Below are 24,118 nucleotides of genomic sequence, written 5' to 3'. Positions count from 1 at the left end.
TGATGGTGATGACAAAATGAAGAACCATGCAGAATTTCATATTTTCTGTATAGGTTCAAATATTATCAAAGAATGTTCCACTTTAAACCTATGAGAAGGTTATTTGGAAACATTAAAAAATAAATCATCTTTTATGTGGAGTTTGGCATGAGAAAACAAAAGAAGTGGTTTGTTGCAAGACTAATATTTAGCTTGCATAAAAATCCAAATGAAGAAGTTCATTGCAAGGCTAATCATCAATTGCAGAATTTCTTACAAAAGTCTCTCCAAAACAAGATTCAAAAATTTGAGAAGACAATTCAAAATCTGCAGCAAAAGTGACAAGGAGGAGTGTTGGGATATACAACTTTTTCTACATGTTTTGCTAGATTATGTTTGATATCAAAATAATTTAGTTATTAGAAAATAAGGATATTTGTTAACCAAAGATCATGTTGGTTTGTTAACAAATATATTAGCTAAGATTTACTAGTAGTAGAAGATTATATTTTGTTGAGATTTTTAGGATAATTGTTAGTTGGATATTTTGATAGTTTGTTTCATGCAATCACTATAAATAGTGAGTTGATGAATGTAGAACACAAGCTCATTTTCTGCCTTCAATACAAGTCTCTTATAAGTTTTTTTTGCAACACTAAGGTGTTGTTTCTTAGTTTATGCCCCAAAAAACCATCAACCTTCTAACCCTCCAAAGAGTAAATCTAATGCTGGCTTTCTTTAGAGAAAATAACAGGAATATTAAGAGGAGAAAAAATAAGAATTCAAGATGAAAATTGAGGAGGAAGTTTTCTAATAGTAGCTTTCTTTAGATAAAATAATTAGAATTTCAAGATGAAAAGAGACGAGGAAGGTATCAATGTAAGATTTTGAGTAAATGGAAAACATGAAACAAGATAAATGTGTATTTTAAAGTAAATAAACACAAGCATACACCTTTGTATTTTTTTTAAAACTTTGTGTAAGTAAGATATACAACTTTATTTTCAAAACTTCTCATTCATAATCTCTCCATCTTATCATTCAACCAAACATTCCCTTCATACGTTGTATATTCAGTCCATTTATAACTACAAAATTAACGTTGTTACACTAATAATAGGAGAAAAGTAATAACATTTTTTAAGATAAATGTTATCTATTATTTTGTAAGAAAGTTGAAAACAGTTTTATATTTATTATTGACAAGAATGACCAATTGACATGATATAATTGAAAATTTTCCCTTTCTCCCCCTTTGGTTTGTGTTTTAATTTTTCTCCATTTTGTAAGGGTGAAGTTTAGAAGATAAATTCAACACAAATTTATATTTTATTCTGTATCTTATAATATGTGATGCTAACATGAAATTAAGCAAGATATCAGTATTACTTGTTATTACTCAAGTGTATTCCATCAAGAGAATCCTAAATCAATTGTTATATGTAAACATGTATCACATTCATGTTTGTACGTATGGCCTCATATATATATTTTTTTTTTTTGAGGAAGACCGAAAATCTCGTGTACATTTCAATGGTCTTATCAAACTTGTACATGCTATTGACTCCTAAGTGTCCTATTTCATATTTTTGCAGTGGAAAATTTATTTTAACGTGTTATATTTTCATTCAGAAAATTTTTTGCCCTACTTTAGCAGTTCTTGTTTTATTGGGTCTAATTCGTTTGAGATCCTGGGATTGGCTGAGGGTCCGAGAAACCAAATGTCATTGTGTTCGACTCGGTTTGACCTCACCTCCAAAAATCTAACGGTGACAATTTTTGACATGATACGAATCTAACACGAAATTAATGGATTTTGATTGAGGTCTTGCGGGTTCGGATCAGAATCGGATCAAATCCGATAAACATCGAAAAGAAAATGGGTCGAATTCGGATTAACCCGTAGGTGACCCGATAATCCGTTTACGAATTAAAAATAATTTGATAAACATAAAAATTATTTTATCTAACTAAACTAAGTTAGTATTTTTTTCCAAAGGCATTAATCACTTAATCTTAAATGAATTTATTTAACCTGTGTGAAATTGAAATTATTATATTTGGATAAATACTGTATTATATATTTTTTATTTTTATATTATTTTAATTTATTTTATATTTCACTTGAAATTATTTATTTAAAATTTTATTACTTGATTATGTAATTAGTCTTGTGCGAAATTGATTTTATAAAAAAATTACAGTGATAAATTAATAAATTAAATTTAAATTTCGAATCATTTTAGGTAGACTTGCTAACCCAAAATTTTCGAGTTCGGGTCAGGTTCAGGTCAGCGGAATTTTTTGTTATATTCGGGTCTCAACCCGACCCATTAATCCGATTTGGACCGATCGCCACCCCGACGAAAACCCCTTAAACCCTAAATCGCAGCTGAATTAACCCCAAAAAGTATCAAAATAGTTAAATTCCAATGAAGACTGTCACAGGCCAAGTGGTATCAACAAAGCCCGTCTTTCTATCTTCAGCAGCCAAAAACCTCTCCGCCTTCGCCTCCTTGGAAGAGGAGAATGGAGCTTCTGATGCCGTCCGCGTGTATCTGAAACGCGCTTCTGATGCCTTCAACAGCTTGGTTCAATTCCACAAGGAGCTAAAAGCGCCCCATTCGAATCGCAAACGTAAGGCATCTCAACCTCTTGTTGTTGATACAAAGAAAACCCAGATGAAGAAAAGATCAAGAATGTGGAAAGTAAGGGCAAGCGGAAGAAAAATCGCGAATTAGAGGTAAATGATGAAGAACGTTAAAGATTGAGAAGGATAAAGGAGGGATTGATGAAGTTAACGCCGTGAAAAGGTCGGAAAAGAAGGGAAAAACATAAGAAAAATCGCGAATTTGAGCCGAGCACTGAAGGCTTGTTGAAGATTGGCCAAGAAGCAGATAGGCTTGACAAAGTTAAGGTACAGAGAAGTTCGGACAAGAACAGAAAAGATAAGAGAACTGGCCAATCGGAGTTAAGGAATGAGGAGGGAGAACAGATTGAGCAAAGCCCTGATGGGGTTGGGGAGGAAAGGAAAAAGAAGAAACATGAAAAGATTGTGAGAGGTGAAGATACAGAGGAAAGAGATGAGGGTAGGAATAAGGCTAAGCAAGAGATTGTGGAAGTTGAAAGGAACATTATTGGTGGAGTTGAAGGTGAAAGTGTGAAGAGGAAGGATAAGAAGAAGAAAAAGAAGGATGAGGGTGAGGAGGAAGGAGAAAATGTTGGCAAAAAAGGAAAGAAAAATAGCCAATCAGAAGTGAGGAGTGAGCAGGGAGAACAGATTGAGCGAAACCCTGACAATGGGGTTGGGGAGGAAAGGAAAAAGAAGAAATAGGAGAAGATTGGGAGAGGTGAAGATAGAGAGGAAATAGTTAAGGTTAAGAATAATACTAAGCAAGAGATTGTGGAAATTGAAAGAGACATGGATGGAGTTGAAGGTGTGAAGAGTAAGGATAAGAAGAAGAAGAGAAAAAAGAATGAGGGTGGAGATGATGGAGAAAATGTTGGTAGCGAAAAAAGGAAGAAGAGGAAGAGCAGGGAGGTTGATGGAGGAGAGAGAAGTGATTCTGCAGAGCAGAGTGGAAAGAAGAAGAGGAAAAAGAGGAAAACTGAAGGGTTTGATGAATTATGAGCGATGGTATTGGTTTTACTTTCATTTTCTTCTTCTTGTGATTCATAGGTGACTGAGGGAAATTTTGCCTGTGCTACAATTCACGGGTCGAGATTTTGCAGCCTGACTTTGATTGTAATACCTATTATTCATGTAATAGTAGAAAATTTTAAGCTAATTGCAATAGAAGAGTAATTTGCATTTCAGGTTATTTGATGATCTTTTGAGTAACAACACAAAGGACTTAAGTCCTGGCTATATTTTGTTGATTGTCCAACTGAAAATTCAACTGAAAATTTATTCAATAAGATCTCATTTTGTGCTTTTGTCTGGTGCTGGATAACGTAATAAATAATAATCAGACAATAACACAAAAGCAATAGCATAACAGAGTCTGGCATTGCTATTGGTGGAGTTACATATCTTGTTGAAGTTCTCAACTTGAGAGAGTTGCTTCAACTTCTACGTAGATCTTAGATGTATTTTACCCGTTTCTTTCCATATTTTTCGCTTATATTGTGATTGAGATCTTGGAAGAATCAAGACAACATTGTTTGTTTCTGCAGATTGTCTATATTATTTGGAACTATTAGACAATTATGAGGTCGTTCAAATCATATACCAAGGATCATACTGTGTTTGAATGGTTAAACATGGACTCCCATTTTGAGAAAGCTAGAGTCCACTAAACTCTTATGAAGTCCTTTTTTGTTCTAATGGTTCTTTCATTACATTTACCAAATTGAAAGATTTAACGGAAGAAAATTTATAACAACAACAACGACAATAATAAAATACATATATTGGAAAGTCTTGTTGGAAGAAAATTTAGATAGATATAGCGTAGTATTTGGTGATTGTGCTTGATTTTGATGTTTGAGTGTTGTGTTTGTGGAATAGTTGAGATTTTTCCCCAATTAGTGTTAAACAAATTTATCCAATAGTGCTTGAATGCAGAGCTAGCGAGACTCCACCATTCCTATATCAGGGAAGTCCAGCTCAAACACTCATTTGTATTTAATTGAGTTTGAGTTTCAGGAATCAAACTCAACCGAACTCAATTTCGAGTTCCAATCAGTGATTTTGACTCAATCAATAGTTTGAGCTCTGAACTCGGCTCCTTTCGGTTACATCCCTAACTGCGACAGGATACCTCCATTATACTTGCTTTTATAGCATTTGGGTAGAAAATATTCTACTTTTCCATGATACTATCTAGTTTTTGAACCCCAAAAAAGAAAATGCATGCTAAAGATAGACGTCATGAGTTTATTCTCCAGTCACAGTGGACAATAACAATTTTTGAATAAAGGATACATAATTTTTTCAATGAAAACATATCAGCGAGATGACTTTTTAGAGGGCCAAAAGATCCTGTGCCTGTTTCTCATAGTAAAAGTTATCCTTCTTTGAATCATCTGCAGACCAGATAAAGATACCTTCAAGTTTGCCCTGGCTTTTGAGGATGCTGGTGGCATTGAAGAACCCATTTTGAGGTTTCAGGCCCCCACTCTCATCGGTGCCAAAACTTACTAGTATTTTGCCCCCTTCGTAGTTACCTCTCTGAGTTTCAAAATACTGCAAAAACTGAGATACATTTGTCCCTTTCTGATAGGCATAAAATTGGAAGTTAACATAGTCTATGAGATGTCCATACTTTCTCCAGAGTGCCAAGTAATGTGGTTGGACATCCTCGTCTTCAAACGGTGCTATTGATGTAAACGTTACGATCCTGTTTCGCTTAAGGTAGTATAAAAGTCTTCCAATGCACTCCGCAAACGTATCAGGATCTGCTTTGAAGTGCTCGTAATCAATGTCTATGCCATCTAGGTTGTACTCTTTGACTATATTAGTGACTGAATATATAGCATTTCTCACCCAGGACTCGACGGATGCAGGATCGAAGGAGACGTTGAAACCACCGCCAACAGTATCTCCAGCAAGACTCATTGCCACCTTGACATTAGGATGTTCGGCCTTGATGCAAGATACTTGATAAGGACTGAGGTTCTCCTTGTCCCAATAGACATTGAAGTCACCATTGGTGGGAAGTGGAATTGATGAATTTGTGTAGTCAATGGCAAATGATAAAATGAAATGGAATTCGACATTGGCATTAATGGGTACATCAGAAAACGTCAAGTCCTGGCCCTCAGCTCCTATATATTCCCTGAAGAGTTTCGAGGGACAATTTGGAGCTGTATGGACTGTTGAGTAATTGGCGAAGAGAAATTGTAGAAGGAGAAAGGAGACGAGGAGCTTTGAAAAATCCATGCTTGCAACAAGATCAGCTTTTCCTGCTACTTATGAAGAAAGCAATCTTGAGTGGATTTTTTCTTGTGAACGCGCAATTTGTCTGTCTTATGCAGGCCTATGTTTCATTTTTGGAGCATATATCCTGGGACATTTCCTTGCTGCCGAACAACTGGTATTATGCATCTGTATCGTTTCGAGGATATCTGTTGATTGGAAATTGGAATGTTGTACAAGGCATGACTCGTTCCCCTGCAGGTGAAAACGCCATGTTGTCGATTAGCTTAATCAATTCTTTCTGGGACATGGTTCAGGATCACAAGTGGTGATCCCTGAGATCACCGTGAGATGTGTTATGGGCCGGACCTGATTAAAGTAGTGTGTAAAACTACAAGCTTTGAATAGTAAAAGGACTGCAGATTGGTTACAATTGTTGCATTGCTCCGAATCGTATCAGGGAGGAGGAGTCATTCGAGATGCCTGTGCAGGCCAACATGCACTTAGGCCTTCTTGTCGGAATTGTATCAAGGAATCATTCGAGATGCCTCTGCAGGCCAATATGCACTTACGCCTTGTTCTCGGTTGCTTTAAATTTTACGGAATCTGATTTTGAAAACTGATTATTGAGAAAGATTAATCAAAACCAGCAAAAACTACTCGTCAAATGATTATAAATTCTAACTTTTTTTATCATTAAAAAATTTATGACGAGAATACAAAAGCAATCGAAAACAATAACCGAGAATAAGCCTGGTTATGTTACAGTATGATTTCTTACGCGTCATGCATGGAGAGTCTTTGGACTGATACACAGACTTCCGATGGGCCCTTGGTTGTTTTACAGTATGATTACTTTCGCGTCATACATAAGAGTCTTTGGACTGATATGGGCTTATAATGGGCTGAAGTAACATTTTTCTGTTCGAGAAATACGAAGGTTCCAAGTCCAACAGAGAAACAGAAGGATGCAGTGCTTCCAGCCCCCAAATTTATTTACGAATTGTTCAGCTATGCAGCTTAAAAAAATACAATGACAAAAGATTATACTTCAACTTCAAGTACAAAGATGCTTTACCTAGGCTAAGACAGGATGAATCCTAATAAAGCAGGTCGGTTTGAGTGAAGTACAAGAAAGAACATGATGGTGTTTGGAAAGAAAAAACAGAAATCGCAAACTAATTGAATATGAAAAGGCTCGAGGGATCCTTTTTTTTCCATTTAGCAAGAAAAGAATGAGAAGTAGTCTCGACTCTCGGGACAAAAGATATATACCTCTAATACACAAGTACTGCGACAAAATGCTTCCGAGTAAAGAGGCTAGTTGTCTCTAGAATCAGCTCAAGCGATTGAAAATGAATCGAGTCTGGAGAGGATCGTTCTTTGCATGTCAATGGCTTGCTTTTGTTCTACAGACTTTGATGATATTAACCGGCGAAATTGCCGCCGAGACCTCTAAAGAGAAGGTACTCCTTTTGATTAATTACCATACTAGTATTACTTAGAAACTTTTGTCCCAGACCTGCACCATGAATTTATGATGAACTCAGTGATTTGCATAGTGGCATGTACCATGTATCAGAGATTATAGCTGTATCATACCCGGGAGTAAAATTTCCGGGAGATGATGGGATGTACAACAGTTTTATAAACTTATTAGGTCTTCTAATTCTGGCAATTAAAGATAATCTATGCATGAGTTCTGCCATAATCAAATGAATCCGTTGATTCTTAACATTCCGTTAATCTCCTCTTATGAAATTCTCATCCACTGCATTTAATTATATAAAAGCAAGCTGGCAATAGCAAATATATATATATATATATATATATATATATATATATATATATATAAGCATGCACTATAAGGGTGATACTGAAATCTGCAAAACAATTAACCATGAATTCCATGTTCGTTGCACCTAATTTTAGTCACTCAAATTTGACTATACCCGTCTTGAATTTTATTCATGTTATTTTTTGTAAATATATTTTTAATTATTTTTTTATCTCATATGCATATATTACATTTTTTTATAAAAAAAAACTTATAAAAATAGCCATTCAAACGAATATTGATCGAGCCTAGAAATCTTGAGATCAACATTAATTTGTCTTGAAAAATTTGCAGAGTAATTGTACGTATGCAGTGACCATAGAAACATGTTGTACCAAGGGAGCAGAAACTTCAGATCATGTCAGCCTACGATTTGGAGATGTCAAATCCAATGACATTTTAGTGCGTCACTTGAATTCCAAACACGTAAGATGGGTCGATCCATTGGAGCCCCAAGTGCTTGATGATGTGCCCAGAAAGCCATTCCAAGCTTGCATGGTGGATGAATTTCAAGTTAGAGGGCCATGCGTAGAATCACCCATTTGCTATCTTTATCTGAAATTGGCTGGCAAGGATGATTGGAGGCCTGGTTTTGCCCAAGTGCAGGTTTTAGAAGCATCATCTCATCTGAGCTCCGATTATTTCTATTTTCGTCGGTATCTGCCGCGCGATGCTTGGTACGGCTTGGACGTGTGTGACACCGAGGTCACTCCTTTTGGGATCAAGTACAGGAGAAAGGTCTTTGCAAATAAAGAAAAGTCTGCTCAAATAACATAGGAGGGACCCAAATCATCACATTTCTTTCCCTGTGAATTGATTTTTTTTTTCAAGAAATAAAATGCTTCACGACTTACCTTGTAAATTAATTATTTGTTGAAAAGGGCAAAAAATCACAGAGTAACTTGGCAAATATCAAAAAAAAATGATTTATCAACTCGAGAGGAGAGCCAACTCTTGAATGAAGTTCCTTGTAATCTTTGTAAGTCGGAAGGCACAAAAGTAACACTTCCATCATTAGAGTTCTTGGAAAATTTGGTGCCTGTCATATCAACAATTAAATGAGCCTGCAAGCAAATTGCAAAAGCACGCATTGAATCGAAGAAAATATGCGGAATCTAAAAACTGTCCTTCCTTGTACCAGTATTATAAAAGTATTAGACAGCTGAGTCTCAAATTAATGGTCAGAATTTCTTCTATCTTTGCTTACGGAAAAAGACTTAATGACTACTGGCATTGATGTCCCTTTCCAGAAATGTATGCAACTTTCAAAGACATGAAAACTTTTAATAAATGTGATGTATGAACCAAGTGTCAAAATTTTCGAATGCAACTCAACAGAGCCTCGATGTATTTACGTACACAAATAGATACTTTTTTTTTTTTTTTGTTATCTGATAGACAAAAGCTTATCCAATGACCGGCAAATTAATCGTGTAACCTTGATCTGTAACATCAATGAAGTTTCTTGGCGTGAGTTCTCATGTTTGTGAATTTGACTGGTTCCTTGTCTTGCTTAACTTTTTCTTTTGTAATTGGTACTATACTTTAGTAAAGGAAACCAGAAAGTAGCTTATAAGTTTATTATCATTTGTTTTAATGTCTGAAGTTGATATATTACTAGTTTATGTTAGTACGTGAAGAGGTGAATCTTGTCCCGCCGGGGTGAGCCTTCAGGTTTGGGGAAGAATCCTTGCTCTGGGCAGTTTACTAGAACGAGGTCACCTGCTTAGATCACAAGAGGGGCTGAATCCCCCGGTATAACTTCGAAACTTAAGTCAGCTCAGCAGTGAAGGAATAATATAGTGGTAAAGAAGATTAGTATGCTTTACCAGAGAATTGGTCATCCCCTCTCTTAGTGGATACGTTGGGTATTTATAGGGGATTTGTTGGGAAGAGGGACTGGCATTGTGGGTCCCTAAAGATCGGAGATGGTCAGTGTATCTGGTGGATTTGATTGCCCTTTATGAAAAGGTTCGATTGGACACTCGCCAGGTTCAGACGGCGTGTGTCAGAGCAGCTGTCCATCAGATGTCAGGTGTGTCAGGCGTCATTTCCTATCTTTTGTTGGCGTCTATCAGTCAGGCGTCACCTCGGCTAACGATCTGAAGATTTTAGCCGAGGTGGTACACAGGTTACGATGTCCTCGATAAGTAACGTGCCGAGACGGCGCCTCAGGATGTATCAAAGTACAAGGCCTCGGATTATCTGAGCCGAAATGACCATCCTCACCAAACCCCCCAAGCTTCGAGAAGGGCGAGGTCGTGGTTTCCCGAGGTCCTTCCTTCCCGAGGCTAATGAGCGTATAGAACACGCAACACAGTAAGGACACGTCAGGACTGTATGGATGGGACTGAGAGAGGGGTGAAACGATGGCTGTCAGTTTTGACGTCGGATCTGTGAAATCAACTGTCAGATGAACAGTATCTTCATTAATGAGGAGAGAGAGTGGGCGCTCTAGGGAATCCCAAAGGTGCCGCCTCCTCGATCTCCCCCAGTTGCCTATAAATAGGGGCCCTTTTTACCGTTTCATTCTTCACCAAAAATCGTGAATCACCTCAGAGCTCTGTTCCTGCGCTTTTTCACTTCGGCAATTTCCCAAACAGCATATTCAAAGTAAGTTCACTTCTTTCTCTTTCGTAATAATGGCTAGAACGGCCCGTATACACAAGGAAACGGTGAGGCCTGACTTTATTGAGGCAGAGAGGCCTGACCCCTCCGAGGAGAGAACTGCTTCCGACGTCGGGGAAGGAGGTGCTGAAGCGTCTCACCGAGCCGGGGCAGCTGAAAGTCAGCAAGATGCCGAGGCGGAGCAGAACGAGGAGATCGAGATCGAACCCGAGGTCCTATATAACGATGACCTCGGGAATGAGGTCCCTAGGGACGCGGGCGTGCAAGAATCATCCTCTCCTCCGAACGTGTCGACGCTTAACTACGGCCAGATGCCTGCCTTTAGTAGTAACATGGGGCGAGCCTCCATAGCCGATGTGGTCCGCAAGTATCCCTGGAGGAAGGACTACAGTATTTATGTACCCCAGCCACACCAATCTGCCGCACTGCCTGCGAAGGGTAGGGTGGCAATCTACGTGGAACAACTGGAGGCCGGGCTCAGGGTGCCCACAGCAAGATTTCTCCGGGACTGCCTGAGATATTGGTGGGTGAGAATCACTCAGCTCACCCCGAATGCCATTCGCGTCCTCGTTGGCTTCCAACTGCTTTGCCGACATCAGGAGATAGAGCCCACTGTCAACCTCTTCCGCCGTTGTTACTCGCTCAAGAACAGCGAAAGTGAGAAGGGTTGGTTTTACTTCGGGAACAAAGTTCCTAAATTAGTGGTGGACGCTCCGAGCTCGATAAAGGAGTGGAAGCGAAATTTCTTTTTCGTCCCGGCCGAGCACTTTCCCGGGGGGTTCTGGTGGAGGCCTCCCACCTCGGTTAAAGAGACGTCCCCGGGCAAGTTAGAGGAGCGCAACCTCCAGAAGTTAACGGGGTCGGGCCTCAGAATTAACTGCTGGGATTTTCCCGAAGTGGTGCTCGTGGAAGGCGGCCTCAGCCGAGCCTTGATCAGCTCGGATCACCCCATCCTCATTTCTACTAGGCTGAAAAGACCTTGTACTTTCCATTTCCCTTCTTTATTTATCCATCTTGAGTTCTAACTAACTCTCTTTCACTCTCTACAGTGACGAAAATTTCTGATCTGATAACCTCGGGAGACGTCGAGGTAGTGAAGAGAGCACCCAAGAAGCGCAAGGATGCTGCTGAGCCTTCTACCAGGCCGGCCAAGAAGACCACTGCGGTGACGGGCGGCCGCGATCCTGCCGTGGTGATTGTGGGCGAAGGCTCACGCACATCGGCCACGCCTAGAAAGTCCAGAACCTCTTCCATCCCGGAAGGAGTTCCTTTCCGTGGGGTCACGATAGCCTCCCCACCTCGGGGCCAAGGGGTGACCGTGATCCCGGATAACCCCGTCACGGGGTCCTCACTGTTCAACCTCCACCGCGTGCCTTCCCATGTGGCCGGGGAGGACAAGAGACACTCCGGAGCACATTGGTGTCCGGAGTGGGAGGTCAATGTCAATGACCGCTGCAAGAACCCCTTAGTCGCTCACGAGCTTCTAGTGCACTCGGTGTTGCCGCGGGACAGCACTTATGCGAGGAAGCTCAGTCCTGCCGAGCTGATGCAAAGCGCCTCGGTTTCCTGGGCCTCCACCACAACCTTCTTTGGTGAGATGCTCCAACGTTACGGGCATTTCATGGAAACCTACGAACCGCCTGCCGAACTCCAAAAAAGGATTGCCGGTCTCGAAGAGAAGCTGAGGGCGACCGAGTTGGAGCGAGACAGAGCCGAGGCGGCGAAGAAGAAAGCCGAAGTAGCGAACAATTCCCTGATTACCGCCCTCGACGAGGAGAGAGGAAGGAGGGCCCAAGAAGAACAGTCGACCAAGGAGGCCATAGACAAAGCCGGGGTCACTGCCGTGGAGGCCTTCCGGAAGTCGGAAGCTTTTACCCATGACCTCGGCGAGCTCACCCGGCCGAGCTTCATGTTCAGCTACACGTCGGTTGTTAACGATGCTATGCCCTTTCTCTCTTCTGAGCAACTGGAGTCCCTTCAAGACGCTCCTCACTACAATGAAGATGCCAAAGAATTATGTGACCGCATGGCCGAGGGCATCCAGGCTGGAAACGACCTGGCCGAGGTTCGTGCTGAGTTCAATGAGTGACTTCAGGAGTTTGATATAGACGGTGATGGTCTTGAAGGGAATCAGTCCGGCGGAAGGGCTGAAGGACAACTGGATGCCGAAGCGGGTGGAGAGACTATGGGGGAGCAAGGCTCCGGGGCAGGGAATGCTTAGAAGCATCCCTTTTTGTACTTATAGGCCTTGTGCTTCTTCTACTTTTTGTCCTTGTGCTTCAATTCAATCGGCTTCATATTTTTGCAGTCTTTTTAATTGAGTTCGGTTTTATTTTCTTTACTGCTGCTTTGTCCCCTTATTTTTCACTTGTAATGAAATAAGAAGAAGTGAGAAATAACTCAAGACTTAAAATTAGAAGCACGTACCCCTCAAGGGTAATACAGCTTAAGATTTTCAGCGTGCCAAGTTCGGGGCACCCGAGAACCATCTCGGTACGCCAATTTACAATATCCATTTTGGCCGGACTCCACAACTCGGTATGGTCCCTCCCACTTGGGATTTAGTTTTCCCTGAGGTTCAACTCGGCTGACTGAGTTCTTTCGGAGTACCAGGTCTCCCGGATTGAACCGCAAGTGCTTGACCCAAGCATTGTAATAGCCAGTTAGGATATTTTTATAAATGACAACTTTAGCCGCGGCCATATCACGTTTCTCCTCGGCGAGGTCGAGGTCAACTCGTCGTTTTTCTTCGTTGGCTTCGGCGGCATATGCTGCCATTCGTGGGTTCGGAGTGATGAATTCGGATGGGACGACAGTTTCAGACCTGTAAGTCAGAGAAAATGGAGTTTCTTGAGTTGCTGACCTCGGGGTGGTTCGGTAGGACCACAACACGCTGGGAAGCTCTTCTATCCATGACGATCCAACTCGGTGGAGCCTGGTCTTAAGGCCATGAAGGAGGGTACGGTTGAAGTTTTCTGCCTGTCCATTGGCCTGAGGGTGTCCAATCGAAGTAAAATGCTGCTTGATCCCTAGGTTTTCGCACCATGCCTTGAAAGGGTTGTCGGTGAACTGCCTGCCGTTATCCGATATGACTACCCGAGGTAGGCCAAAGCGACAGACCACGCTCTTCCAAAAGAAGTTTTGAACAGCAGCCCCCGTAATACTTCTCAGAGGCTCGGCCTCAACCCATTTGGTGAAGTAGTCTACTGCCACCACCACGTAGGCGCAATTGCCCGGAGCTCTGGGAAATGGACCGATTATGTCAGTTCCCCACTGCTCGAATGGCCACGGCGAAATGATGGGGATCATAAGATTGGTTGGCTGATGATGCTCTGGGGCGTGATGCTGGCAAGAAGGACAGCTAAGGACCATGACCTGAGCATCTACCCTCATGGTGGGCTAAAAATATCCGAGCAGCAAAGCTTTTTTAATAAGCATCCTATAGCCGACATAAGCATCACAGAGTCCTTCATGAATGTCTTACGGGATCCTCTCTCCTTCTTCCGGCGTAATACATCGCAGCCACTGGCCAAGGTATGACCTCTTGTACAGGAGATTGTCCCGGAGAACGTACCGAGCTGCTTTACGTTGCAGTTTTCTGGACTCAGCTCGGTCTTCGGAAAGTTCACCTCGGCTGAGAAATCGAACTAGCGGTCCCATCCAGGTGTCCCCTGGATAAATGGGATATACGACTTCCCCAATATATCCCGGCTCGGCTAAGACCTCCACAAGAACCGTCTTGTTCAGGTCAGAGAAGGAGGTAGAAGCGAGCCGGGAGAGGGCATCTGCCCTTTTGTTCCGTGACCGCGGTATCCTTTGGATTTCAAAAGACTCGAAGTGTGCCACCAGCTGGAGGACTTTGGAGAGGTAGCGATGCATCACCTCTTCCCTGGCCTCGTATTTGCCTAGTATTTGGCACACGACGAGTTGGGAGTCACTATAGACCAAGATGTGCGCGACCCCGAGCTTACGAGCTAGCTGCAGGCTGGCAATGACAGCTTCGTATTCAGCTTCATTGTTAGAAGCGGCGAAATCAAATCTCAGAGCATATGAACATATTTCTCCTTGCGGGTCTTCGAGGAGCAAACCTGCCCCACTACCCTCACAATTGGACGAACCGTCCACATGCAAGATCCAGCGTTGAAACTCGGCGGCAGCTGGGGTGGTAGTCGGAGAGGCTTTATTCGCCTCATCAAAAGTGAGCTCGGCTAGAAAGTCCGCGAGAGCCTGAGCCTTGATTGCTGTACGAGGTTCGTAAGACAGGTCGTACTCTCCCAGTTCGATGGCCCACTTAGTGAGGCGTCCAGAAGCCTCCGGCCGTGATAAGACTTGCCGAAGTGGTTGGTCAGTTCTCAGGCAGATGTGGTGGGCTAAAAAGTAGGGCTTAAGCCTATGGGCTGCATGGATTAAGGCCAGCACGAGCTTCTCCGCCTGAGTATATCTGGTCTCCGGATCTCGGAGAACTCGACTGACATAATAAACAGGCATTTGTACACCTTCCTCCTTTATCAACACGGCACTTACAGCTTCGGCTGCAGCGGATAAGTACAAGAATAACTTGTCCCCTGGACGAGGTGAGGTGAGTATTGGGAGGTGGTGAATGTATTCTTTCAATTGTTCGAAGGCCTGTTGACATTCCTCGGTCCAGGAGAAGCTGTCCGCCTTTTTAAGGACCTTGAAAATGGCAACGCCTTGGAAGCTGACTGTGATAAGAACCGATTCAGGGCGGCCAACCGCCCTGTCAGCCTCTGGACGTCGCGGATGCACCGAGGTGGAGACATTCCTTGAATTGCTTTCACCTTATCTGGGTTTGCTTCGATACCCCGCCTCGAGACGAGGTAGCCCAGAAATTTTTCCGAAGTGACCCCGATGACACATTTCTTGGGATTCAGCATTATCCGCGTCTTCCGAAGGACCTCAAAGACTTCTCTCAGGTCAGAGAGGAAGGAAGAGGTCATCTAGCTCTTAAGGAGAATGTCGTCCACGTAGGCTTCGACATTTCGCCCGATCTGGGATTTGAAGGCTTGGTTGACCAAGCGTTGATACGTGGCCCCGGCATTCTTTAGTCTAAAGGGCATGGTGGTGTAGAAATAGGTGCCTTGGTCAGTGTAGAAGGCAGTCTTCTCCTGATCTTCCTGATTCATTCCTATCTGGTGATACCCCTTAAAGGCATCAAGAAAACAGAGGACCTCATAACCCATTGCCGAGTCCACCAAGGTGTCGACCTTGGGCAATGGGTAACAATCCTTGGGACAAGCTTTGTTGAGGTCGGTAAAGTCGACGCACATCCTCCAAGCACCGGTGTCCTTCTTGACCATGACCGGGTTGGATAACCAGGTCGGATATTGGACTTTTCGGATTATTTTTGCAGGCATGAGCTTGTCCACTTCATCACCAACAGCTCGGCTCCGTTTAGGGCCGAGATGTCTTCTTTTCTGTTTAACCGGGCGGACCTGAGGATCAACGTTCAGCTCATGTATCATGAGATGATGTGGGACTCCTTGGACCTCATCGGCGGTCCAAGCAAAGACGTTCCGGTATTCTTCGAGGAGGTCCACCATCTCTTTTTAAATCGGACCAGGCAGTCCGGTGCCGACGCGGACCGTCCGATCAGGCTTCGTGGGGTCCAGGGGAATTTCTTCCACCTCATCCCCAGTCTCCAGCCTCGGGATCTCCCCAGCTTGCTGAGAATCAATGCAATCTATTGAGAGGATATTTGACCTCTTCTCGGACCTCGCATTGGAGGTAGATGGGGAGGCTGCTTGTAAAGTGGCGAGGTAGCACTCTCGGGCCGCACAAACATCGCTGCTGACCTCGGCAACCCCCGCAGGAGTAGAAAACTTAAATCTCAGGTGGTAGGTGGAATATACCGCCCGTAGAGCATTAAGCGTGGGCCGACCTAGGAGCAGGTTGTATGGGGAGTCGGCCTTAACCACTACGAAATTCACAGGGATAGTTCGGTAACGGGGGTGACGTCCCACGGTCACCGTCAGGGTCACCATTCCCTCTGGATGCACAATGTGTCCCCCAAATCCTACAAGAGGGGTTCTCACCGGGGTCATGTGGTCCCTGGCCAACTTAAGGCTCTCGAATGTACGAAGGTACATAACATCCACTGAGCTCCCTGGGTCGATGTAAACCTTCTTGACGATATAGTTGTTAGTGGGCACTTCGATCACCAAAGTTTCGTGGCTACTCGAGGCAGCTGGGACGGGGTCACTGGGCCCGTAAGTGATCACCTCGGATAGACGAGAACTTGACTCGACTTGTTCCGGGTTGGCCTGTCTATAGGTCCTCTTCCGGGAGTTCTGACTATCCCCTCCCGTCGGACCTCCTGCAATTGTATTAATCACTCCGGCAATGTTTGGCCCATATCCTAACCCCTGACCTGAAGATCCGTCTCGGGGAGGCCTTTTTGTCTTCCTAGGATCCTCAGGGGGTCTACAACTGCTTCTCGACGTTCGCCTTTCGTCTTGGCGTTGGTCACCTCGTTTGTCACGTCGGTTCTCATCACGCCCACCTCGGCGGATGAACTGCTTTAAGTGCCCCTGCCTAATGAGGTTCTCGATCTCCCTTTTGAGATCGTTACAGTCCTCGGTTTCGTGCCCTATATCCCGGTGATATAAGCAGTAAAGGTTAGAGTTTCTCTTATCTCTGCTGTCGTACATCTTGGGGGGTGCTTTCCCGAGGTTGTTTTGTTCTATTATGGACAACACCCGAGATCGGGTGGTGTTCAGGGGAGTCAGTTCGGACTCAGGGATGGGTGACTTCCCCTTGGAGATCCTGTCAAATACACTGCGGCAATCTCGGCCGGGACTCTGGAATCTGCTTCCTGTCCCCGTTTCACTTCGGCCAAGCTCATTCCCTCTTCGGGGGTCAGCCCTCGGGCGGGCAGCTTGGATTTCTTTCTTCATGCGGTTGAGGTTCTCGGCCTGTATGCCCTTCTCGACCTTCAACCATAGTTCGTGGAGTGTGCGGGGATACTTCTTGTGGATCCCCGTGTTGAATACTCCGGCTACAAGTCCATGGGTGAAAGCAGCAATGGTGACTTGCTTATTGGGGTCAGGTATTTGAACGCTTTCTTCATGGAACCTCTGAACGTACGACCGAAGTGACTCTCTCGGGTTCTGCTGCATGTTCAGCAGGTAAGCCGAGGTCCTGGTCGTAGGTCGGGAGGAGATGAACCGATGGAGAAATCTTTCCACCAATTCCCCCAGGGTTGAGATGCTCCTAGGTTCTAATCCTCAGAACCATTTTCGAGCAGTCCCCTGGAGGAATACTGGAAAAGCTCGGCATATGACAGGGTCAGGGATGCAGTATAAATGGAAAGTCGAGATGAAGGCATGGATGTGATCCTCGGGATCACCTCAGCTGTCATAAGATGGTATAGAGGGGAGTTTGAAATTCGGAGGAAGCCTTTCCTCGTTGATATCGTCGGTAAAAGGTGGGGCTCTCATGTAATTCACCCTGGGCGTTCCCAACAATCGAGGTTCTTCCTCAGGTCGTCGCCCTAAAAGTCCTCGGGAGAAAGCCTTGGTCAGGGAGGCTACCTTAGAAGTGGCCTTAGAGAATGCCCGCTTCGAAGCACTCCGACTTAGGCGCCTCCCATCAGATTCCTCGTCAGATGAACCTTCAGGGGATCCATATGACTTCCATTTGGAGGACTCAGCTTTCTGCTTGCCCTGCCTTTTTAGGTACCTCCCCAATTCCTCAAAGATGTTGGGGTTCTCAGTTACAAACTCGGCCATACGTGTTATGGCTTCTTCGTTTGCGGGCTGAGTCCCTGGGGATTCCTGCCCTTCTGAAATATCTTCCTGTTGAGCTGCATTGCTTTGCTCAGCACCAATAGTGAGAGCTTTCCTGCTCTTAGAACGCGTAGGCTTCATATTCTGATGTTTTCACGTTCCCACAGACGGCGCCAATTGAAGAGGTGAATCTTGTCCCGCCGGGGTGAGCCTTCAGGTTTGGGGAAGAATCCTTGCTCTGGGCAGTTTACTGGAACGAGGTCACCTGCTTAGATCACAAGAGGGGCTGAATCCCCCGGTATAACTCCGAAACTTAAGTCAGCTCAGCAGTGAAGGAATAATATAGTGGTAAAGAAGATTAGTATGCTTTACCAGAGAATTGGTCATCCCCTCTCTTAGTGGATACGTTGGGTATTTATAGGGGATTTGTTGGGAAGAGGGACTGGCATTGTGGGTCCCTAAAGATCGGAGATGGTCAGTGTATCTGGTGGATTTGATTGCCCTTTATAAAAAGGTTCGATTGGACACTCGCCAGGTTCAGACGGCGTGTGTCAGAGCAGCTGTCCATCAGATGTCAGGTGCGTCAGGCGTCATTTCCTATCTTTTGTTGGCGTCTATCAGTCAGGCGTTACCTCGGCTAACGACCTGAAGATTTTAGCCGAGGTGGTACACAGGTTACGATATCCTCGATAAGTAACGTGCCGAGGCGGCGCCTCAGGATGTATCAGAGTACAAGGCCTCGGATTATCTGAGCCGAAATGACCATCCTCAGTATGAAAATTACTAGCACAAGTCTTTATGGGATTCTGGAGCATGAGATTGGCTATCCAACCTTTTGAAATTTGAAAGGAAATTGATTAGTGAATGTACTGGTTTGCCTAATAGCCGAGGCAACCTTTTACTGGTTTGATTAGGAAATTGATTACCCAACATTTGTAAAGGAGCATCTTTACCATTTCGCGCAGAATTTCATGAAAAAGGAATCGATAATCACGCTCTCATTTTAATCTATTATGCTCTAATTTACTTAGTAAATACTATACTTTCCAGGAATGCGAGAGACTAATTTAAGAGTGCAAATATCGCTTCCTCGTAAAAATATTACATGCACACATCTTGTTATCAAAATAGCAAATTGACTACTATCAATGGCTGAAAAAAAGAGCTCTATATGCATTTATGTTAGTCACATAAACTTGGTCTACTAATAAACAATAAGCATGGTAGATACCTGAAAAGCAAAAGTTGCTCTTCATTAATTACAAATGCGAGAGTTGTAGTTTAATAGACATCGAGTCGTATAGGGAAAAAATAATACGGCACAGAAGATTAAAAGAGATATTTTTTCAATTTCTAGTTATAGCCCTATCACGGTAAGTGTAAACATCAACAAATCATGCACAATGGGAAGGAAATCGAGACGATGGAAATTTCCAATCATTTTTGAGAGATAATATAAAGCTGGTTATCCCCCAACTTTTGTCTGATTTGTTATATTCTTGAATACTTGAAGTTGACAACTGGCTATCTTGAACCATTCAGGTGGACCCCAACTCCAAGAGGCCCTTAGCCTTAATACAGTAGCATAGTACAGGGAAGTGTTTCCTAAGGAGTGACTGATGTTTACAAATTTCTTGATCTGGGATGAACAAGCAGGCAAAACTGGTAAGCTGATGATGTCAATGTTGGCCCTAATCATTCACGGAATTAGATTACATGCATTCAAAAGAGGAGACCGTTTTGTTCACATAATTAATTGGTAGAGCAGCGTTTCCTGTTCATCTAACAGTGCAGTCAAACAGACAGTTTGAGTTTGATACCAGTAATTTTCAGCTACTTTATCGTGTTATGTTTTGAAAGAAACTGATGATCGACAGGAAAATATTGCAGAATGTTTTATAGATGTTAAGTCATGATTGCTTAACCCTCGGAGCCGGGTTCCATCTCAAGTGCTCTAATTCAGAGCTAGCGGTCATAAGTAGCAAGTGCATTTTGTGTAAGAACTTCTGCAATTAATTTATGATCTCGAAAGCATGTTTGGACATTGACAGTGATCGGAGTGGAAATCATCCAAATTTTTATCTTAAAAAAATGCATTTCTTTGTTTACAAGATAGGATCAATGCATACAGTTTTTTGGTAACTCATTATCACTCTTTAGGGAATGCTAGTAAGTAGTTTAGCATTTGACATATTCATCAAAAAAGGAGAGAGAGATGTACTCCTTCACATGAGAACAGGAAGATGTACGTTGCAATTACCATAAAGCAATGTGGCCGAGAAGTGGCATCTTTGCGAGCATGGAGAAGTGACACACAGTTTAAGCATTAAAACTAGTGAATCATTCCTCAACTTTTTTGGTTTGTACGCGTGAAACATAACTCGAGATGATCATTTGAAACTAGACACTAAAACAATATGAATTTCAATTTAAGATATGTTTTAACATGCAAGAAAGGACGATTAAAGGAAACATTTATCAAAATCAGAATGGATTGATAATGATTTATTATGTAAAGAGGTAGATTTAGTCTCACCATTTGGATGCTGTGAGAAAGTTGTATTCGCAAGGAAATAATCCCCTGCTCCCCAGAGTTTTGAACATCAGAGCTTTCGACCTTCTATTGATTATTACTATCAAAAACTTCTAGCTATTATTGTATTCTCAAAGTTCATTTTATTCCCTTGAAAGAAAAACAGAAAAAAAAAAAGAAAGGTGGAAAAGGTTCACTTTTTTTTTTTTTTTTTGGTAGGAGGAAAAGGTTCACTTAGTTGTCCCTTGAGGAATGGATATGGCCTGTCAGCTTGGACAATAAAAGCAACTACCACAAAATGAAGTAGAAATTATAATTGGACGGCTCAATGATCAATATGGATGTGCTAAGTTATTATTATACAGTCAGTTTAGCAGAGGATGTGAAGCGAACCACCATAGACAAAATGATGGGATTCTGAGATTACTGAAGCTGAATGGAATTAATAATAGTGTTTTTAGACTGTTCGTCGATCCGTAGTCCAAACCCAACTGCAGCACTAGTCCTATTGCTCCTCTTTTCGCCATGAATCACAAGCTGAACACGCATACACTGACACTTGGATTTTGGACCAAAAGTATTGCCATTTCCCGACACTAGCTTCTTGCATGACCCTCATGAGCAGCCTTAGCAGACAAAAACCCAGTTGAAACCAAAGTCATCAGAAATTAAACTGACAGTTGGAACTTATAAAAGCTCTACACTTCATCACATGGTCCATCTTCTAACAGCACTTAATTTTGCTTCCAAAACTTGTAGTAGTCCTTGTAGTTTGTGCAGTGAAAAGCTTGGACAATGTATAGAATGATGTTCCGAGTAAAATGCACCAGAGATAGACAACTGGACGGGTTTGGGACAGGGGAGCTCCCTTATCCCCCGTTCCCCGCCCTATGCTACAAAAGCTTGTTTACTTGCTTCGGCAGCATCTCCTGCTTCGTTTATCTCCACCCCTGCACCTTGCCAGCGGCCACTAGTATTTTTTTTGGTTAACTTTATATTCTTTACATTTATAAAACTAAAAACCATTTTTCTAAATATTCTTTTGAATTTTTTGTAAAAATTTTAGTATGAAATTAAGGTTAAATATCATTTTAACATTTTAATTTCTTCTATGATGGATACTATTTAGTGTCTAAATCAATAGATGTTGCTTTTTCATGAACAACAGGCAATACATGGAAAAGAAAATTAAGCAGTCTAACTTAACAAAAAAAAATACATCCTTTTAAAATGATAAATAAACAAGAAAGAGGATGAACAAGAAATAACATATTATGTATTTTACCCGAATGAATTCTTATATTACTCATTTTATAATGTAAATGTATATATAGCTAGATATATATTATATGTATACATTTACATGTATTGATTGTAGGTGGGGAATGGAGGGTGCCTTCCCCCGTCCTATTAAAGGCAGGGAGGAAAACTCCCAATCCCACCTCCTCCTCCCGACTCGCATCTCCCATACCTCATTTCTCCTTTCCCGGACACCTACTTCCGTTGTCATTCTTAAAATGCATTTTGTTTGGGCATCTCATATGTCTCTTTTTACCTGTTATGAGTTACTCCTATGAGCCCTTTTAGTTGTTCAGTGACATCCATAATTAGGTATAATAGCACCAATGAAATAAGAATGATGATTTAATGTAAATTTATCATTAGACCCGCTTATATTCTTCTCTAATTACTGAAGATCTTACAAATCTGTTAAGCAAGGAACTAAATCCGTATTATACATTATGAGTGTGTAAAGTTTTATAAGATGAAAATTGAGTATGGAAGGCTTTGAATTTAGTCCTTCCCTTTTGTTAAAACTCCATTTTTTTGTCAAAAGTAGTTTATACTTCATTGCTAACTTGATATTACAAGATCAGCTACAAAAGGGTTACTACCCAACAGATCATTTTGTGCGCTCTCTTTGAGCCATATGAAAAAATTTCCTTCCCAATCTACATCTCTAACAAGCTTAACAGCAAATTTTGCTAGATTGTGTGCACAACTATTGCCTAGTCTATTAATAAAAAATATATATATACATTTATCAAACAACCCTTTCATTTTTTGAATGTCCTCTAGTAAGATTGCAACTCTGGATTCCTTGACGTTCTCTTCTCCGATCATGTCTACTATGGCTTTGATCATGTTAAAGCTCCATTTGATTGTAGTCATAATAAGAATTCAACGGTGTTAGACCCCATATAAATGACATCATAATTAACAGCGATTCACTCCATGAAAAATTTCAGTTGGTTGATCATGAGATCTTGTTTTACAACTCTCGACCTGGCAGCTCTAGCAAGCAATCAGCTTTAAATAGGTTGCTTAGGTTTAGAGATATAGACATTAACATGAAAGTGAGTTAAAAATGTCAAGTGCACATCATAAGTACGTTAGCTCGATGCAATCGATTATGCTAATGATTATCGTTGAAAAATCAAAGAGGAAGCATATTGCATAGGGAAAACAAAGAGAATTATCACTTGTTTTCTGTTCTTAGCAAAAGGAAGACAAGGACATGTACGAAAAAGTGTGGATCGCACTTTCTTCTCTAGTTAATTGCTGTCTTCGAATATAACTGTAGCATTTCGAAGAAAAACAAAAAGGCAGTAGCAGTACTGAAGTTCTTCAAACTTCAAACCCTTTTGCATTAAGTTAAAGAGAAGAAAAAGTTAGCTGGTGTATTGAATTTGTCTGCCCGATCTGTTGCATCCAACCTGCAGATGTCTACTCCAAATTCTGTTAAAGAAGTAAATAATGCGGTGATGATGACGAAACCATTCATGCGAGCTCCCCAACCAACCCCGTAATGTCTTTTCTCATTCAACCAGCCCGATCGTGTCACTTTCCCTCCCGTGTGGGCGGGTGTGCATTCTCTTACTGAAGACCTTTTCCTTTATGAGGGAGAGCAAGAGAAACTAACTGTAGAGTGTAGATACCATAATATAGCACACCGTGTTATCTTTGTGAAATGGATAGAAAGGAACTTGATACATTTCCATTCAAAGTCCCTTACATATTATGATTTCTTGTAAAGTGTTAAATATGTTATTTTTGTCGCTATTAAGTTACATCCACCTTAATTTAATGACAATCGAAAAATACCACCATACATCATTGTAAAATAATTGTAATGAAGAAAATATTGGAACGCTTCTCAAATTGAGTATAGGTAGAGACATTAAAATAAACCTAATAATAGCTGTAGTTGTGTGCTCTGGGATTTCCCCTAAAGCCTAACCATTGCCAGAGATTACTATGAGTACTTAGTATTGTAGCCAAATCATAGCTACAAGTTGTTCGGGACTATTGCTATAGCAACCGTCCTGAGCCCTGCGGCCCTATTCTCTCAGACATTAGACATCAGCATGACAACTTTGGATTTGCACACTGTTACTTCCTCGCCATGATCTGACGCTCTATCGCTTATATCATCTGTACTTTTCTCTCCATCTATTTATATCCTAAGTTGGAGCCCCCAAGTTTTACACAAATCAGTGCGGCATTGCAATTGTACCAAAAACGTGAAAAAAAAA

At 42.1% G+C, this 24,118-nt stretch overlaps 3 protein-coding genes across 3 annotated transcripts; 1 reads left to right on the top strand and 2 right to left on the bottom strand.

The window, feature by feature from the left end:
* Positions 1-4,942: 4,942 nt before the first annotated feature.
* Positions 4,943-6,248, bottom strand: LOC113750245 (chitinase 2-like). Its single transcript, XM_027294244.1, has one exon. It carries the CDS (start codon positions 5,861-5,863, stop codon positions 4,946-4,948), a length of 918 nt encoding a protein of 305 aa, XP_027150045.1. The 5' UTR covers positions 5,864-6,248; the 3' UTR covers positions 4,943-4,945.
* Positions 6,249-7,107: 859 nt separating this feature from the next.
* LOC113783315 (embryo-specific protein ATS3A-like) lies at positions 7,108-8,641 on the top strand. The gene is made up of 2 exons (XM_027329413.1): positions 7,108-7,305; positions 7,971-8,641. Exons 1-2 carry the CDS (start codon positions 7,195-7,197, stop codon positions 8,451-8,453), a joined length of 594 nt encoding a protein of 197 aa, XP_027185214.1. The 5' UTR covers positions 7,108-7,194; the 3' UTR covers positions 8,454-8,641.
* A 7,230-nt stretch (positions 8,642-15,871) lies between these two features.
* On the bottom strand, positions 15,872-17,440 carry LOC113774790. Its single transcript, XM_027319414.1, has one exon. The coding sequence runs from the start codon at positions 17,438-17,440 to the stop codon at positions 15,872-15,874; it is 1,569 nt and encodes a 522-aa protein (XP_027175215.1).
* Positions 17,441-24,118: the final 6,678 nt, after the last annotated feature.

This window comes from Coffea eugenioides, chromosome 1 (assembly GCF_003713205.1).
Source record: "Coffea eugenioides isolate CCC68of chromosome 1, Ceug_1.0, whole genome shotgun sequence".
NCBI lineage: Eukaryota > Viridiplantae > Streptophyta > Magnoliopsida > Gentianales > Rubiaceae > Coffea > Coffea eugenioides.
The sequence above is the reverse complement of the archived record's forward strand: the minus strand, read 5'-3'. Positions and strand labels throughout refer to the sequence as shown.

Coding starts and splice junctions, on each gene's coding strand:
- LOC113750245 (XM_027294244.1), bottom strand. CDS start 5,863: ATGGATTTTTCAAAGCTCCTCGTCTCCTTTCTCCTTCTACAATTTCTC.
- LOC113783315 (XM_027329413.1), top strand. CDS start 7,195: ATGAATCGAGTCTGGAGAGGATCGTTCTTTGCATGTCAATGGCTTGCT. Junction 7,306..7,970: donor CCGAGACCTCTAAAGAGAAG/GTACTCCTTTTG, acceptor AAAAATTTGCAG/AGTAATTGTACGTATGCAGT.
- LOC113774790 (XM_027319414.1), bottom strand. CDS start 17,440: ATGCAGCAGAACCCGAGAGAGTCACTTCGGTCGTACGTTCAGAGGTTC.